Source organism: Eptesicus fuscus, chromosome 18 (genome assembly GCF_027574615.1).
Source record: "Eptesicus fuscus isolate TK198812 chromosome 18, DD_ASM_mEF_20220401, whole genome shotgun sequence".
Classification (NCBI taxonomy): domain Eukaryota; kingdom Metazoa; phylum Chordata; class Mammalia; order Chiroptera; family Vespertilionidae; genus Eptesicus; species Eptesicus fuscus.
In genome coordinates, this window is record NC_072490.1 from 2774470 (window position 1) to 2790846 (window position 16377).

Here is a 16377-nt window from a genome sequence, read left to right on the forward strand (position 1 = left end):
TGTATGGCCATATGTTTGTGTCCATGTGTACAGCTATACGTGTGTCCGCATTTAAAGCTGTGTATTATGTATGGCCCAGCTGGCATGGCACTATGGTTGAGCATCAACCTATGAACCAGGTGGTCACGGTTCAATCCCGGATCAGGGCATAAACCCAAGTTGCAGGCTCGATCGCAGTGTGGAGCCTGCAGGAGGCAGCCGATCAATGATTCCCTCTCATCACTGACGTTTCTCTCTCTCTCCCTTCCTCTCTGAAATCAATAAGAATATATAAAAATAAAAAAATAAATCTGTGTATTATGGCCGTGTCTGCATGTACAGCTGAGTGTGCTTACATGTATTGCTACGTATGGCCGCATCCACATGTGCAGCTCCGTAGGGCTGGGTGTGTAACTGCATGTCCGTGTGCTGCGTGGGACCGTGCAGCACATGCAGCCCGCTACCGCAGGCCCTGCCATGGGGCGGGCGCTGCATCTTCTGTGAGGCTGTCTGGTGAGCGGCTCCTCTCACCTCAGCGTCCTGCTGCTGTCAACCGCTCTGCTCAGGCCTGGCCCATGGCTCACCCACCCCAGGGAGCAGTCCCTGAGCCAGCCCGAAAGGTGAGGTGAGAGCAGCGGGAGCGGGAAGACAGCCTGTCTCCCTCCCCAGCTGTCTGACAGCTCTGAACCCGCACCCATCGCCGCACCCATCGCTGCCCCATCGCCGCCCGTCAGCCACGGAGTTGGATTGTTGGGGTTTGATGTTCGTGTGTTCACAGCTGTGCTCTTTCCAGAGCAGTGGGGCCTCGGGATTCTGTGTCCAGGCAAAAGCCTGTCCTTCTGTGCTGACACTCCCCCCCACCCCGCAACTGCCACGCACACGTAGATGCGTGTGCCTGAGGGCCTGGGCTTGGCATGTGCTCGTTAGCATGTGCCTGAGCTAGCCTTGCCTCTGCTGACACCTGTAGAAGAAAGGGCAGCCCCAGGGCAGCGTGTGGGGATGCCGTGCGCCTCAGCACGTGTCAGTGTGCGTGTGCTCGCTGGGGCAGGTCCACGGGCCCCTCCCAAGTCCCTCAGCACAGGCTGGCCCTGGGCCGGTACCCTGGGCCGCCTTCCCCTTTCTGCGGCAGGAGGCGAGTCCAGAGCATCTCGGAGCTGTCCTCCCTCTGCTCCTGCGCCAGCCCGTTCCCTCCCACGGAGCCGCCTGTTTCAGGAGCCTCTTCCCCAATCCTCTCCCTCCCAGATGCCCTGCCAGCCCCAGCGTGTCCCTCAGGGGGACCTAGTCCCTGGCCCACAGACCCCCTCTGCCTTTGCACATGAGGGTGAGGATTGTTGTGGGGGGTCAGGGCTGGGGGGTGGGTGTGGGGGGGAAGTAGGCTGGGGGGTGGGTGTGGGGGGGAAGTAGCAGCTTAAAGGTCATCTGCAGGAAGAAGAGGAAGCCCCAACCTCCTCTGACCCGCCCCCCCATCTCTTCCTCCGAGTGACTCAGGCCCCAGCTCTCACATGGGGCTGAAGACACCTGCCCCTGCCCCGGGCCTGGCATGTGGACTAAGCTGCCGTCCGTGTGTGTGTGTGTGTGGGGGGGGGAGGGTGTGGATGTGAGGACGGGGACAGACTTGTCTAAGCCCTTGACCCTTCTCCAACGTGCCCCTTCACCCAGCGACCCCAGGCCAGCCCCACTGCTCTCACAGGTGGGAACCCTTAGCGCTTGCCCTGCTCCTGGGCCTCAGTGACCTTCCCAGCCCGGTGCCCCATGCCCGCTGCCCTCTGGAGCGGAGTATGACCGCAGGGCCCAGGGGGCCAAGGGCCCGGTCCGACGCCTGGCGGGAGCGGCGAGGATTCAGCACCACGAGGCGGACAGCTCCGGGCGGGCGGCCCGGGTGGAGGAGTCCGGAGCGGGGCGGAGGCTGGGCTGGAGCGGGAGGTGGGAGCGGGGAGGGCCGGAGGAGGGGCCGGGGGCGGGGCGGCAGCCTTGAAAGCGGCGGGGCGGGCGGGCGGAGAGCTCACAGCCGCCGAGCAGGCGAGCGAGCCAGTGGGAGCCCGAGCCCCGCGCCCCCGGCTTCTCTCCGCTCCTCTCCGCGCCAGAGCCGGGCGCGCAGGTAGGGTAAGCCCGTGGCTGCAGCCGACCTCATCGCCCCCACGTCCCGGAGTCCCGCGGGCCCTCTGGTTCTGGGGCGCCCCGTCCCTGCCGGGGTATCCAGAAGCGGGAAGACAGCCCCCGGCGTCCCGCCTTGCTTCCCAGAAAACGCTCGCCCTGCACGGCGCTCCCTCGTCCCTCCCCTTCGTGCCTCTGCTCCTCCGTCCTTTGGTCTGTCTTTCTGTCTGTGCCTCTGTCTTTGTCTCAGCCTCTCGGGCTGGACCGCTCCCTGCCCGGATTTTGGGGCCCAGGCCCCTGGGGCTGCCTGCTTGCAGGGTCTGTCTCCTCTCAGGGTTCGGTCCCCATCCGTCAGAGCTCTGGTCCCTGCCGCCCCTGTCAGAGGTTCGTGGTCTTGACAGATCTGGGCCTCAGCCCCCATCTGGGTCCCTGTCCCCATCCGAGCTGGTCTTTATGCTCCCCTCCCTCTCCGGTGTGCCTGGCCCCGACAGGACCCCAGTCCCCCACCCTGGCACCCGCTGCAGGTCAGCCCTGGGGAGGCGAGGGGCAGAGGGCAGTAAGTGCTCAGCCTCCGTGGCCAGGACTTGGGTCCTTGACGAGTTGCTGCCTTTCTTCAGGCTCAGGTCCCCTCTCCCAGCTCCCCAAGCTGCGTGACTGCGTGAGCCGTGAGCCGGTGCGGGGCAGGGGTCTGGGAGGGCACGCGAGGGGTGCAGAGGGGGAGAGGGAGGGACGGGTCTCTGAGGGCTGGGCCGGGGAACAGGACCCTGACGCTGCGGGTGGGGAGGCTGGAGACGTGACTTTTTCGGCTGGGTTCTGAGCTGGAGAGGAAGCGCAGGCAAAGTCCCAGACCGCTTCAGCGCCGAGCTCAGGGGGGGAAGCCTCGCCCTGAGCAGGCTGTGAGATTCGGACCAGAGGAGCCGTCCCCACCCGACAGACACACGCATCCTCACATCTACATCCCCTGCTGCCTCAGGACCGGGGCCACTTCGGCGTCCCTCCCTGGGGCTCCCTGGCTGCCTAACGGCAGTGCCCAGGGTCTCTCTTACTCCCCAGGTAGGGGCGGTCGGGGGGGGGGGGCGGCTTTTGAAGAACCAGAGGCTAGGACCCTGGGGGCTCACCTGGGCGCCAGCCTCCCTGGGCGCTGGAGATGAACACCCTCTCCCCTGGCGGCTCTCAGCCAGCAGGGCCCCGTCGGGAAAGCCGTGGCTCGGGGTGGGCACTGGGCCCGTCTGTGAGTCGGATCTGGTCTCTGCTGCGAAGTTGTTGACCTTGGGGTCCTGGGAGGTTAGTGAGGGTCCGGGACGCTCTTCGATTTGCGGGGAGATGGGTGTTGGCTGGGGTTTCCCGCCCTCTCTGCTGAGTCTGGGATGGACACAGGGCCCGCTCCAGCCCCGGATCAGGGCCGGGGTGTCTCGGGAGCTCCTAGCCTGTCCGTGTCATCGCTCTCCCCGGCTCCTGAGTGCCTGGGGAAGCGGTTTGGGGGAGGCAGTCAGCAGGGGTAGCCGCTCTCAGATTCTGCTTCTCTCTGTCTCTGTCTGTCTGTCTGTTTCTCTCTCTGCAGGAGCCGGGCCCCTTCTCGTCTTCCTTCCTGTCTGTCCGCTCCTGCTCCTCCTCTCCCCCTCTCTCTGCCTTTGCTGCTTCTGCCCTCACCCCCTGGAGGCTCAGGTCTGCGGGGTCCCCCCCCCCTGCCTGGGGCCATGGGAGCACTGCTGGGGCTCCTGGCACTGCTGCTGTGGGGCGCTGGGGCCGAGGGCCCGGCCAAGAAGGTGCTGACGCTGGAGGGGGACCTGGTGCTGGGCGGGCTGTTCCCCGTGCACCAGAAGGGCGGCCCGGCCGAGGAGTGCGGGCCGGTGAACGAGCACCGCGGCATCCAGCGCCTGGAGGCCATGCTCTTCGCGCTGGACCGCATCAACCGCGACCCGCGCCTGCTGCCCGGCGTGCGCCTGGGCGCGCACATCCTGGACACCTGCTCCAAGGACACGCACGCCCTGGAGCAGGCCCTGGACTTCGTGCGCGCCTCGCTCAGCCGGGGCGCCGACGGCTCACGCCACGTCTGCCCCGACGGCTCCTATGCCACCCACGACGATGCTCCCACCGCCATCACGGGTGTCATCGGCGGCTCCTACAGTGACGTCTCCATCCAGGTATGGGCGGGGGGGGGGGTGCGCGGCTCAAACTGAGGCTGGAGAGAGAGGCCAGGGCGGGGACCCCAGATGCCCACTGAGCAGGGCTCTGGGCTGCCTGCCCTGGAGGAGGAACTAGGAGCTTCCTTGGAGTGGCTCTGCACAGGGGACTGAGAAGGGCCCTGTCACATGGGGGGCCCAGTTTTAGAGACTGTGCAGGGAAAGCATCACACTCCCATCAACCCCCCCCCCCCCACACACACACCTGATGTTCAACAGCCCTGAGAAGGCAATACCAGGCCTCTGGAGTCAGAGCTCCAGGTTTGAATCCAGGATCCCCGCCCACACACACCCACACACACACTTACTGCGTGACTCCGGGCACCACTCGGCTCTCCTGTGCCTCAGTTTCCCCTTATAAAGCGGGACTCACAGCACTTGCTTCTCTTAGGGTTGTGGTGGGCACGTAATGAAGTAACACGTGCCCAGAATGTATCAGGGGGCTGGCGGGTCAGAAGGGCATGGTCAGTACTGGCTGTTCTTATTATTAACCCATTTCATAGGTGAGGAAACTGAGGCTTGGAGAGAGGCAGCCACACGCCAAGGCCCTCGCCCCGTGGCGATGGGAACCTAGGGCTCTCAGCCAAGGTCCTGGGATCTGTTAGATCATCTCTCCGTGGACTGAAAAGGGGTGGGAGATAGAAGCCAGGAGCAGCCCCGGGGAGAGAGACGGGCGGGAGAGAAGCCGACTGTGTGGGGGCGGGGAGGGTCCCCCTGGTCTCCTGGGCTTCCTCCTGCGAACCTGAGCCTCTCCTGCTCCCCGCTGCCCCCTTCTCCCCGGGTCCTTGGTGAGACGGCACTGTCGGGGCAGGTCCAAGCCTCCGGGTGGGAGAGGGGCTGCCAGGCAGCCGGTGGGGCTCAGGGAAGACCCACCCGTGGGCTCTCGGCTGTGGGGGCCCTCAGATCGGGGTCTTTCTTGCTGGGAAGCCCTTTCCTCCTTTCTCCATCATCCCACCAGGACCGACTCTGGGAAGGTTAACTGCCCAGACAGGTCGAGGGCTTACAAGCCCTGAGCATCCCCGAGGCCATCTGGCGCCTTCCTCCTCCCTGCGCAGCCGAGCGCCAACCTCTCCCCCCCGTGGCTGGGCCTTCCTTGGCTCCCACGTTGGCGACGGCCATGTGCCATGTGTCTGAGGGGGGTACAGGGGGGCTCAGGGCTCTGTGCTCGGCCTGGGTCCCTCTCCCAGCCCCTGGGAAGGGGTAGAAAACTCCTGTCCCCCGGGGGGAGGGGGGAAGCCACAGCAACACAGGATCCGGGACTTTGGGGAGAGGGTGACCTCACGGCCGACCACGTGAACACTTGACCCCGAGGTCGGACAGCTGTGGGGACACCTCTGTCTGACCTTCGCCCTCTCTGCCCACCCCCCAGGTGGCCAACCTCCTGCGGCTGTTTCAGATCCCGCAGATCAGCTACGCGTCCACCAGCGCCAAGCTGAGCGACAAGTCCCGCTACGACTACTTTGCCCGCACGGTGCCCCCCGACTTCTTCCAGGCCAAGGCCATGGCCGAGATCCTCCGCTTCTTCAACTGGACCTACGTGTCCACCGTGGCCTCCGAGGGCGACTACGGCGAGACGGGCATCGAGGCCTTCGAGCTGGAGGCCCGCGCCCGCAACATCTGCGTGGCCGCCTCGGAGAAGGTGGGCCGCGCCATGAGCCGCGCGGCCTTCGAGGGCGTGGTGCGCTCGCTGCTGCAGAAGCCCAGCGCCCGCGTGGCCGTGCTGTTCGCCCGCTCCGAGGACGCCCGCGAGCTGCTGGCCGCCGCCCAGCGCCTCAACGCCAGCTTCACCTGGGTGGCCAGCGACGGCTGGGGGGCCCTGGAGAGCGTGGTGGCCGGCAGCGAGGGGGCCGCCGAGGGCGCCATCACCATCGAGCTGGCCTCCTACCCCATCGGCGACTTCGCCGCCTACTTCCGCGGCCTGGACCCCTGGAACAACAGCCGCAACCCCTGGTTCCGCGAGTTCTGGGAGCAGCGGTTCCGCTGCAGCTTCCGGCGGCGGGACTGTGCGGCCCACTCCCTGCGGGCCGTGCCCTTCGAGCAGGAGTCCAAGATCATGTTCGTGGTCAACGCCGTGTACGCCATGGCCCACGCGCTGCACAACATGCACCGCGCCCTCTGCCCCAACTCCACCCGCCTCTGCGACGCCATGCGGCCCGTCAACGGGCGGCGCCTCTACAGGGACTTCGTGCTCAACGTCAAGTTCGATGGTAACGGGGCCCACGGGCGGCCGGCGGCGGGGGGAGCAGGCCCTTGGGGTCCAGGGCTTGGCCATGAAAATAGCCAACAGCAAGTGAGGGACTCGCGGGGGTCCCGGCCGGGACAGGGACGGCGAGGCGGGAGGGCCTGAGTGGGACCAGGACGAGGTTCCACTTGCTGAGACCCCTCCGGAGAGGGGCGTCCGGCTGGCCCTGCACTTGGGGGGTCTCTGGTTCCTGTGGGGCGTTTCCCTCCCGCTCCCGCCTCTACACGCAGGCGCAGGGGCCAGGAGACCCCGAGCCTGTTCCCAGGCAGCGAAGCAGCAGTGAGTCAGGGCAGGGTGGGTTGAGAGTGAGCCTCAGGTGACACCCCATTTTCCTGGGGAATTTCTCTTCCTCATCTTGATTTTCCACTCAAGCCAAAGGTTATGCTAATACAAGTTCCAGGGTTTTGTTTGTTTGTTTTGTTTTGTTAATTTTTTAATTGATTTTTTACAGAGAGGAAGGGAGAGAGAGAGTTAGAAACATCGATGAGAGAGAAACATCAATCAGCTGCCTCCTGCACACCCCCTACTGGGGATGTGCCCGCAACCAAGGTACATGCCCTTGACCAGAATCGAACCTGGGACCTTTCATTCCGCAGGCGGACGCTCTATCCACTGAGCCACACCAGTTAGGGCAAGTTCCAGTTTTGAGGGACATGAATGCTTCATGAAGGATCCCAGGGGACAGGGAGGGGTGCGGGGTCAGGACGAGTCGCCGTGCCAACAAGATTGGCGTTTGGCGTTCTGGGAGAATCAGGGTCTGGGCCGGCTGATGTGGGCGCGGGGCCGCGGCGGGGCGTGGTGGGACGGAGTGGGGGGGCTGCGGGGACCTGATGGGACTCCAGGCTGCACCCTTCCCCACGGGGCCTCGAGCCCATCAGCTGTTGCTCGAACCCTGATTTCTCACGGGGACCCAGGACGCCAGGGGGGTGCCCCTGAGTGTGGCTGGGAGACGTGAGGCTCATGGGATGGGAAAGTGGGGGAGTAGAAGTGATTTGTGAGCTGCCTGCCAAGCACATTCGGGGGACCCTCAGCGGTTAAGGGGGCCACTGGCGTTGGGGTTCAGCTCCCAATGTTAGGACTGGCGAGGCTGGAGCTGGGGTTGTCAGTGGGGGGATTTAGGGGGACCAGGAATGGACCTTTGGCCCAGGTCGGCTTTGGGGGTCTCGGGGTTAAGCTAGGGGAGAGGGACGTGTGTGCTGGGGCCTGGCTTGGAAGGTTTGGAGATTAGATCTGGGGCTGGGTTTGGGGGAGCTATGATTGGGGGTCACGGTGGACTTTAGGTTGTGGTAATGCCTGGGCTTTAAGATTGGGGTCTACTTGGGGCTTAGGGTTGGGGTTTGTTGTAGCCTCTCATTTAGCCAACCTGCGGGGGGCAGGGCCGGCTTTCGTGTGTGTGTGTGTGTGTGTGTGTGTGTGTGTGTGTGTGTGGCGGGGGGGCGGGGGGGCAGGATCAGCAGGATGGGGACCGGCCTCAGCTCTGGGGTTTGGGGCTCCGCACCAGGACGACCCACCAACCCAGCCCTCTCCTCCTGCCCTCCCGCACCCCAGCCCCCTTCCGCCCAGCCGACACCCACAGCGAGGTCCGCTTCGACCGCTTTGGCGACGGCATCGGCCGCTACAACATCTTCACCTTCCTGCGGGCGGGCGGCGGGCGCTACCGCTACCAGAAGGTGGGCTACTGGGCGGAAGGCCTGACGCTGGACGCCAGCCTCATCCCCTGGGCCGCGCCCTCGGCCGGCGCCCTGCCCGCCTCCCGCTGCAGCGAGCCCTGCCTGCGCCACGAGGTGAAGAGCGTGCAGCCGGGCGAGGTGTGCTGCTGGCTCTGCATCCCCTGCCAGCCCTACGAGTACCGGCGGGACGAGTTCACCTGCGCCGACTGCGGCCTGGGCTACTGGCCCAACGCCAACCTCACCGGCTGCTTCGAGCTGCCCCAGGAGTACATCCGCTGGGGCGACGCCTGGGCCGTGGGCCCCGTCACCATCGCCTGCCTGGGCGCCCTGGCCACCCTCTTCGTGCTGGGCGTGTTCGTGCGGCACAACGCCACGCCCGTGGTCAAGGCCTCGGGCCGCGAGCTGTGCTACATCCTGCTGGGCGGCGTCTTCCTCTGCTACTGCATGACCTTCGCCTTCGTGGCCAAGCCCTCCACCGCCGTGTGCACGCTGCGGCGCCTGGGCCTGGGCACCGCCTTCTCCGTCTGCTACTCCGCCCTGCTCACCAAGACCAACCGCATCGCGCGCATCTTCGGCGGCGCCCGCGAGGGCGCCCAGCGGCCGCGCTTCATCAGCCCCGCCTCGCAGGTGGCCATCTGCCTGGCGCTCATCTCGGGCCAGCTGCTCATCGTGACGGCCTGGCTGGTGGTGGAGGCGCCGGGCACGGGCAAGGAGACGGCGCCCGAGCGGCGGGAGGTGGTGACGCTGCGCTGCAACCACCGCGACGCCAGCATGCTGGGCTCGCTGGCCTACAACGTGCTGCTCATCGCGCTCTGCACGCTCTACGCCTTCAAGACCCGCAAGTGCCCCGAGAACTTCAACGAGGCCAAGTTCATCGGCTTCACCATGTACACCACCTGCATCATCTGGCTGGCCTTCCTGCCCATCTTCTACGTCACCTCCAGCGACTACCGGGTGAGCGGCCCCCGGGGGCGGGGCGGGCACCGGGCTCCTGTCGCCTGGCATCTCATTCCTCCTCCTGACAACACGGAGGCTCCCACCATTAAACGCTCCCCCGGCGGCCCACAGGGTGCGGTGGCCCAGCTGGGACTGGACCCCGAGGAAGGTGGGAAGGCTGAGGGGGGCCTGGGGAATCGGCCCAGGACGCGGAGGAGTGAGAGGGAGCAGAGACGCCTTGAGGACTCATCCCCTGGTCGGGGGAAGGGGGAGGGAGGGAACAGGGGGTGCGAATTGTGTCCAATGAGCAGAGTCTCTGCCCTGCTTTGCTGAGGTTGGCTGACGAGGGGAGACCCTGACTCTGTTCGCGGGGGGGGGGGGGGGGGCTCCAGGGCTAGTGGGTGAGCAGGGGATTGACGACAGAGACAAGTCAGGAAATGCTGCCGACCGGGGTAGGTTGACAAAGGCCCCCGTGAGAATGCAGAGAGAGAGGAAGGGAGAGAGAAGCATTGATGGTGACCTCCCGTATGCGCCCCGACCGGGGACTGAACCGCAACCTGGGTACGTGCCCGGAATGGGAATCGAACCCGCCACTTTCTGGTGTGTGGAACGACGCTCCAACTGAGCCCCGCTGCCAGGGCAGGAAAGGCTTCGTGGAGGAGGAGTCCTGGAACGGGGCTCTGCAGGCAGGAGGGCAGCTGTGAGCAGGGAGGGTGGAGACGGTGGCGAGGAGGCGCTGATTGGAGCGGAGGGTGGGCACTGCCCCTGCGGCGAGGGGGGAGGCACACGTGGTGGGCAGGGCGGCAGAGGTGCAGGTGGAGACCTGGAGTGAGGAGGGGGGCCAGGGAGCATGCAGCTCCGGTGGGTACCCTCTCCGACGCCCCTGGAGCCGTGCGGTGAGGTGTGGTGGCCCCTGGGCTGTGTCCCTCTGGGTTGAGAGATGAAGACAGGGAGGCAGGGGAGGAGAAGCAAAGAGGGGGCAGGGGGAGGGGGCGGGGGGAGGGGCCGGGGCACGGGCTGAGGGAGGCACGGCAGGTGGACCCCAGGCGGCTGCAGGCTGCTCGGGGCTCAGGGAGGGCCTGTCTGCAGAGGCCACGGGGAGCTGGGCTCTGAGTGGGAGAAGGATCGTCTCGGCGACCCCTCCGCTGGAGCGAACCCCGTGGCTCTCCCGTTTTACAGACCGACTGGGACACTCAGGGAGGTTCGGTCCTTGCCTGAGGGCACTCAGCTTGGGAGTGTAGAGCAGGGTCTGAACTGACAACCTTAACAGTTAAAGGAGCAGGAGACCAAGGCCAGAGCCCTGCACAGGCCCTCCCCCCGCACAGAGGTAGGCGGGCGGCTGCGCTGGGGCCGGTCTGCTGGGCTTGGCTGTGCACCTGCTGGGCCACCTGCCTGGGAGGCGGAGCCAGCGTGGGAGGCGTGGCGCTCACTCAGCTGCATTTGCATAGGATTTGCATGCCTGTCACTGGTGGCTAAGGGCTCACCTGAGACACAGAGTGCTCACACATGCATTGGTACACACACACGCATGCATTTCTACACTCACACGCATGTGCACACCTCAGTCCACCTGGCACACACCCACCTCGTCCCTCCTGCTCCTGCACACACTCCCCACCCCCTACATACACATGCCTAACAGGTACTCACACACATGCCCTCCATACCTGCGTCCCTCCACACACACGTGAGCACACACGTGCGCACACACACTCCCACGCGTACATGCTCCCCTGCATGATCGCCCCACGGCTGGTACCTGGGCTGCCTGGGAAGATGGCCCACTGGGGCCGATGCTGGCCTGTGCCCAGCCTTCCCAGAACCCTCCGGGGCGTGGCGAGCGGGCCCAGGCCCAGTGCTGGACGCTTACCACCTCGCCCACTCCCTGCCCCGCAGCCTCGGCGGGTGGGGGTCCCCGGGCCTCTGGGACCCACTCACCCACGGCCGTGCCCCCGCAGGTGCAGACCACCACCATGTGCGTGTCCGTCAGCCTCAGCGGCTCCGTGGTGCTCGGCTGCCTCTTCGCGCCCAAGCTGCACATCATCCTCTTCCAGCCGCAGAAGAACGTGGTCAGCCACCGCGCGCCCACCAGCCGCTTCGGCAGCACCGCGGCCCGGGCCGGCCCCAGCCTCGGCCAAGGTCAGCGTCCCCGCCCCCCACCTCCCCCTCCGCCTGTGCCCCCCCCCCCACCTGCTCCTCAGCCTGGTGCCGCTCCCTGGGCGGCCGCTGCGATTCCCCCGCTGGGCACAGGCGAGGGTGGGGGGGGGCCCGCCCTCGATGGAGGACCGGGGTCAGCCCCCATCTCCAGCTTCCTCTCCCTAGGGTCTGCCTCTCCGTCTGTCCCCACCGTCTGCAATGGCCGCGAGGTGGTGGACTCCACGACGTCGTCGCTCTGAGGACCCCGCACCCCTGCCTCGGCACAGCTGCTCCCGGGACGGTGCAGACGTGACGTGACCAGAGCCGGGAGGGAGTTGGCGGGAGCACTGCCAGCAGCCGCCCCCACGCCCCCCCCAGCACCTGCCCACCTCCTCACTCCTGCCCTTCGGCGTCAGAAGGCGGGTCCTTGGCCGGGCACCTCTGCAACCCACCCACTGCCCTGGCCGCGGGCTCTGCCAGGCCCAGGAGGGGAGGGAGCCGCCAGGGTCCCTTTGACCTTGGCCCACGGCGGCTGAGGCCTGCGGGCCCCGCTCCCCAGTCAGCAAAGGTGCTTCCAGCCCTGCCCCCCACCCCTCCTGGGCCTTTTACATTTTTCTATGAGTTATTCTGGGGGGGCGGGGGGTTATGGGGGGGCTGCCCTTCCCCCCGCACAGTAGTGTGTCCTGTGGTTTATTTTGTATTACCTGTAAATAAAGTGTCTTTATTTTAAAACAGCCCTCTTGGCGCTCGGCCCAGGGAGGTCCTCGCACCAGCCACAGCCTCCCAGCCGCCACGCAGCCCGCGCTGTGGGCTCTGCTCTGTGCCTGATGCTGGGCCCTGGGGGGAGACAGAGTGAATAAGCCAGCCTCTCTCTTTTTTTAAAACCAGATTTTACTGTCGTTTTTATTCATTCGCACCCCAGTATATTTTCCCATTGATCTTTATAGACAGTGGGAGGGCGGAGGAGAGAGAGAGAACATCCATGTGAGAGAGACACAGCGGTTGGTTGCTTCCCGCACTCCGGGACCCAGCCTGCATCCGAGGTGCATGCCCTCCAGCCTGCCGGCCGACGCTCCATCCACTCAGCCACCCTGGCCAGGGCAACCACCCTCTCTTAAAACCAGCCACTGCCTGCCCTGGACGGTTGGCTCAGTGGATAGAGCGCCGGCCTGCGGACTGAAGGGTCCCGGGTTCGATTCCAGTCAAGGGCACAGGCCCGGGGTGCGGGCTCGGTCCCCAGTGGGGGGGGGGCGTGCAGGAGGCAGCTGATCCGTGATTCTCTCTCATCATGGATGTTTCTCTCTCTCTCCCTCTCCCTTCCTCTCGGAAATCAATAAAAAAAAAAAAAAAAAAGGAGCCACTGTGGACTGGCCGGGCACTGCCGGGCGTAGCAGCAGGTTCACTCGGGCACGGCCTGGATGGCGTGGGCGCTGGGGCAGGAGGGCGGCTGGCTGTGCCGGGAACTGTGGGCTCTGCCACGGCGGGGGGCCTGCCTGCCACTTGGAGGAGCCCCCCCCCCCCCCCCCAACGTCCAGTGCGGAGCCAGGCTGAGCGTTTGGTGTGAGGAAGGAAGGGGACGGAGAGGCGGCGTGGGCTCCCAGGGTGCGAACAGTCAGAAGGAGCCCGAGAGGAGGGCGGAGATGAGCGGTGAGGGCAGAGGCTGGCAGCGGGAGCCGCCCGCTGTGGGCCGGGGAGAGGTGGGGGAGAGGGCCTGGCGGGTCCCGGAGCCCCGCGCCCTGGGCCTCCCCAGCTGTGCAGGCAGGAGCCCGCGGCAGAGGGCGCAGAGGCACCAGGGACCAGGGACCGCTGCCCCCCTGTGGCCGAGGGGCAGTGGGCACCGAACCCAAACCAGCAGCTCCCGGGAGCCCTGGGACTGTGGTATCTCCGAGGCACGGGCCCTGCGCCGGGAGGTGGGCAGGCCGGAGACAGCCGCCAGTTTTAAGCAAACGCATCGCCGTAGAGGCCGGCCCGGCTGTGGACATTCGGGTGAACCGTTTAAAAAACGAAAACCAGACCGGAAGGAGGAAACGGCAGGAAACTCTTCCTCGCCAGCCCGTCCTGGGGGTGTCGGGGTCCCCAGTCCGTTCCGGAGCGCCCAGGGACGTCCGGGCGGCACGCGAACACCGGCTGCTTCCTCAGTACAAGCACGGCCCCGGGCACGTGTGCCACAGCCGAGGCCAGTCCTGTTCGCTGTTCACCGACACTCGGCTGTAACGGCACGCGGTGTTGGCACGTGCTAATTTTTTCAATATATACTTTTATTGATTTCAGGGAGGAAGGGGGAGAGAGAGAGAGACCCACACATCAATGATGAGAGAGAATCATTGCTTGGCTGCCTCTTGCACGCCCCCCACTGGGGATGGAGCCCACAACCTGGGCATGTGCCCTGACCCAGGATCGAACCCGGGACCCTTCAGTCCACAGGCCGATGCTCTATCTACTGAGCCAAACTGGCTCGGGCTGCACTTGCTAATTTCGGCAGCCTTATGGGGAGTCTGTTCCAGATCCCCGGCCCCGAAGGCCGCAGGCCGGGGTGCAGCCCCCCGCAGCCGGCACCAGGGCGCTGCACCCATGGGACCTGCAGGCCGTTCCCCGTCCCAGCCCCTGGACAGGCCGCCCCCCTCCACCTGGCTCAGGGCTTTCCTTGCAATGGAAGAGCAGCTTTGAAAAGGTCGTGATTAACATGCTTCACAGCTACGGCGGCTCAAAGGTGCTGCGTGAGGACCAGCGCCCAGGCCTATGCATGCAGAGGGAGGACCCGGCCTGTGGGGAGCACCCGTCCATTCCCCCCACCCGTCCATTCCCCCCCCCCAACCCGTCCATTCCTCCCCCACCACCCAGCTGCTCCCACCTCCTCTCCTGTGTGTGTGTGTGGTGGGGGGTGGGGGATCTCCAGGAAATGGAGAGGCAAAGAGGGGTCACAGAGTTTCCAGAGCCCTCTGGAAATGTCCCCCACCCCCCACCCTCCCACAGAACCAGGAAAGGAACCTACCACGCCCTGGCCGGGGTGGCTCAGTGGACAGAGCGCCTGGGCCAGCCGGCTGCATGCCAGGACAGGGTTCTCTGTCTGGGGAGGAGGAGGATCTGGGGAAAGCAGGAGGGGAGGGGTGGGGGCTGGTGGAAGGGGGGGCGAGAAGAGGGACATGAGGAAGTGTGTTTAGGGAAAATGACTTCATTCTTCCTGTAAACATACTAGATGCTCCTTGTATTATCTTTGTGGTTGTTAATCTTCCCCGGAAGATAATTTTTCATGGATTTTTAGAGAGAGTGGAAGGGAGGGAGAGAGAGAGAGAGAGAAACATTGGTGTGAGAGAGACACAGCAATTGGTCGCCTCCCACACGCACCCCAACCGGGGCCAGGATCGAGCCTGCAGCCGAGGTACATGCCCTTGACCCAAATAGAACGCGGGACCCTTCGGTCCGAGGGCCGATGTTCTGTCCACTGAGCCACCCCGGCCAGGGCGTATGCGCCTTGTAAAGAGGTGAAGCTCTGCAGCAGCGCCAGGCACCGAAGGGAAATAAAAATACTGCCTCGAGCCTCCTCCTCCAAATAGAAGCTCCGTCAGCGTCGCGTATGGCAGCCGCCTAGACAGCTCCGGTGCGTTTTCAGAGATCCTGCATTAACGTGGGACCAGCCACATGTCTGTTTTCCTTTTCAGTGAGGGCGGTTTAATTTTACTCGGTTCTCACTGAAGACGGATCTGGAGTGAAACTGAAGCAATTCCTGAACGCCACGTGGGCTCCTCCACACGGACGGTACCCCCGCCCCAGGGAGCCCTGCAGTGTGCGAAAGCAGCCACCGGGCCTCAGACGTCACCCCGCCTTTAGTCTCGGAATCAGGAAGGAGGCTGATGGGGCCACGCCCTCCAGCCGCACCGGGCCCTGGTCCTGGGGGGCCTGGCGACCGTTAACCCGTCATGGATGCACGGACCCAACCATGGGAGCCGGGCACACAGCACAGGTGCCAGGCGGCTGCCCTGCGCCGGGGTGGGCTGCCCGCAGGTGAGCGTGCCTCCCTCGGGGACCGTGTGCCTCTGGGGCCCGGAGGGGCCTGGGCTCCCCGGCCTGGGTCCCTTCTCCACGAGAAATAAATAAATTCGAGGTCAGGACGGCCCCTGTCGTCCGAGAGGCTGTCACAGGGTCTGCAGCGCCCTCTGGCGGCCATCTGCGGAGCGTTTCTACCTCCCTCCCAGTCCCTGCGGCCAGTCCCCTGCTGAGACCCTGAGGACAGGAGCTACTGGGTGGACACTGTCCAGTTTGATGGACAGGTCCTGTTTTGTAACAGCCATCTGCTTTGGGGTTTCCTGTTCATTCTCCGTCTAACGTACCCGCAGGTCACCCCCCCGATCCCCTTCCTTCCGCTTCCCCATCCCTGAGTTCGAAGCTTCCTGTGTGGCTGGCGCTGCACCTGTCCTGTCCCCCCGCCCCCCGACCTTTGCCTCTTCCGCACAACAAGGCCCACCGTTCGGCCAGTATCACCTCCATTTGCCCCGATCAGCTTCCTGTCCCCAGGTAGAACCACAGGGGCCGAGGCGGGCGCATAGCCTGGGCTGGGACCGCCTTCGCTCAGCGGCTCCCAGACCGTGACCCAGGGTTCGGGGCCCAGGCCTGGCCGCGCCCAGGGGAAGCAGAAGCCCTCGCCGGGCCGGGCGGGCCCTCTCCGCATCCCTGGGAGGCCTGTGTCCACTGCAGGCTGAGAGCCCGACACCCACTCCCTCCGGGCAGGGCGGCGCCTCCAGGCTGGTCCTGCCGAGCCCCCTCACGCTCAGCTCAGCTGCCGACCTCACCGGGTCCTGCCGCCCGCTGCTGCGGGAGGGGGAGCGGGGGGCTGTGTCGGAAGCTCCTGAAGGGGGTCCCCTGGAAGAGCGAGGTGCCTGGCCGCATCGCTGCCGTTGCAGCGGCCTGAGGGGACGGGTGTTGATGGAGCCTGAACCTGCCACAGCTGTTCTGGAGACCCCCTGCCCTGAACCCCAAACACACACACACATAACACATAGGCACACACATGTGCACGTATGTGTGCACATACATGTGCGTGCATACTCACACACACACACACACTGGCCCGGGGAGGGAAAGCCTGGCTGGCCGGGAGGCCCATGAGGCCCTCTGACGTGTGCACCGCCGCACTGATCCC

At 65.5% G+C, this 16377-nt stretch overlaps 1 protein-coding gene across 1 annotated transcript; it reads left to right on the forward strand.

Moving 5' to 3' along the window:
* Positions 1-3770: 3770 nt before the first annotated feature.
* GRM2 (glutamate metabotropic receptor 2) lies at positions 3771-11500 on the forward strand. The gene is made up of 5 exons (XM_054729853.1): positions 3771-4217; positions 5626-6463; positions 8047-9122; positions 11063-11243; positions 11427-11500. Exons 1-5 carry the CDS (start codon positions 3771-3773, stop codon positions 11498-11500), a joined length of 2616 nt encoding a protein of 871 aa, XP_054585828.1.
* Positions 11501-16377: the final 4877 nt, after the last annotated feature.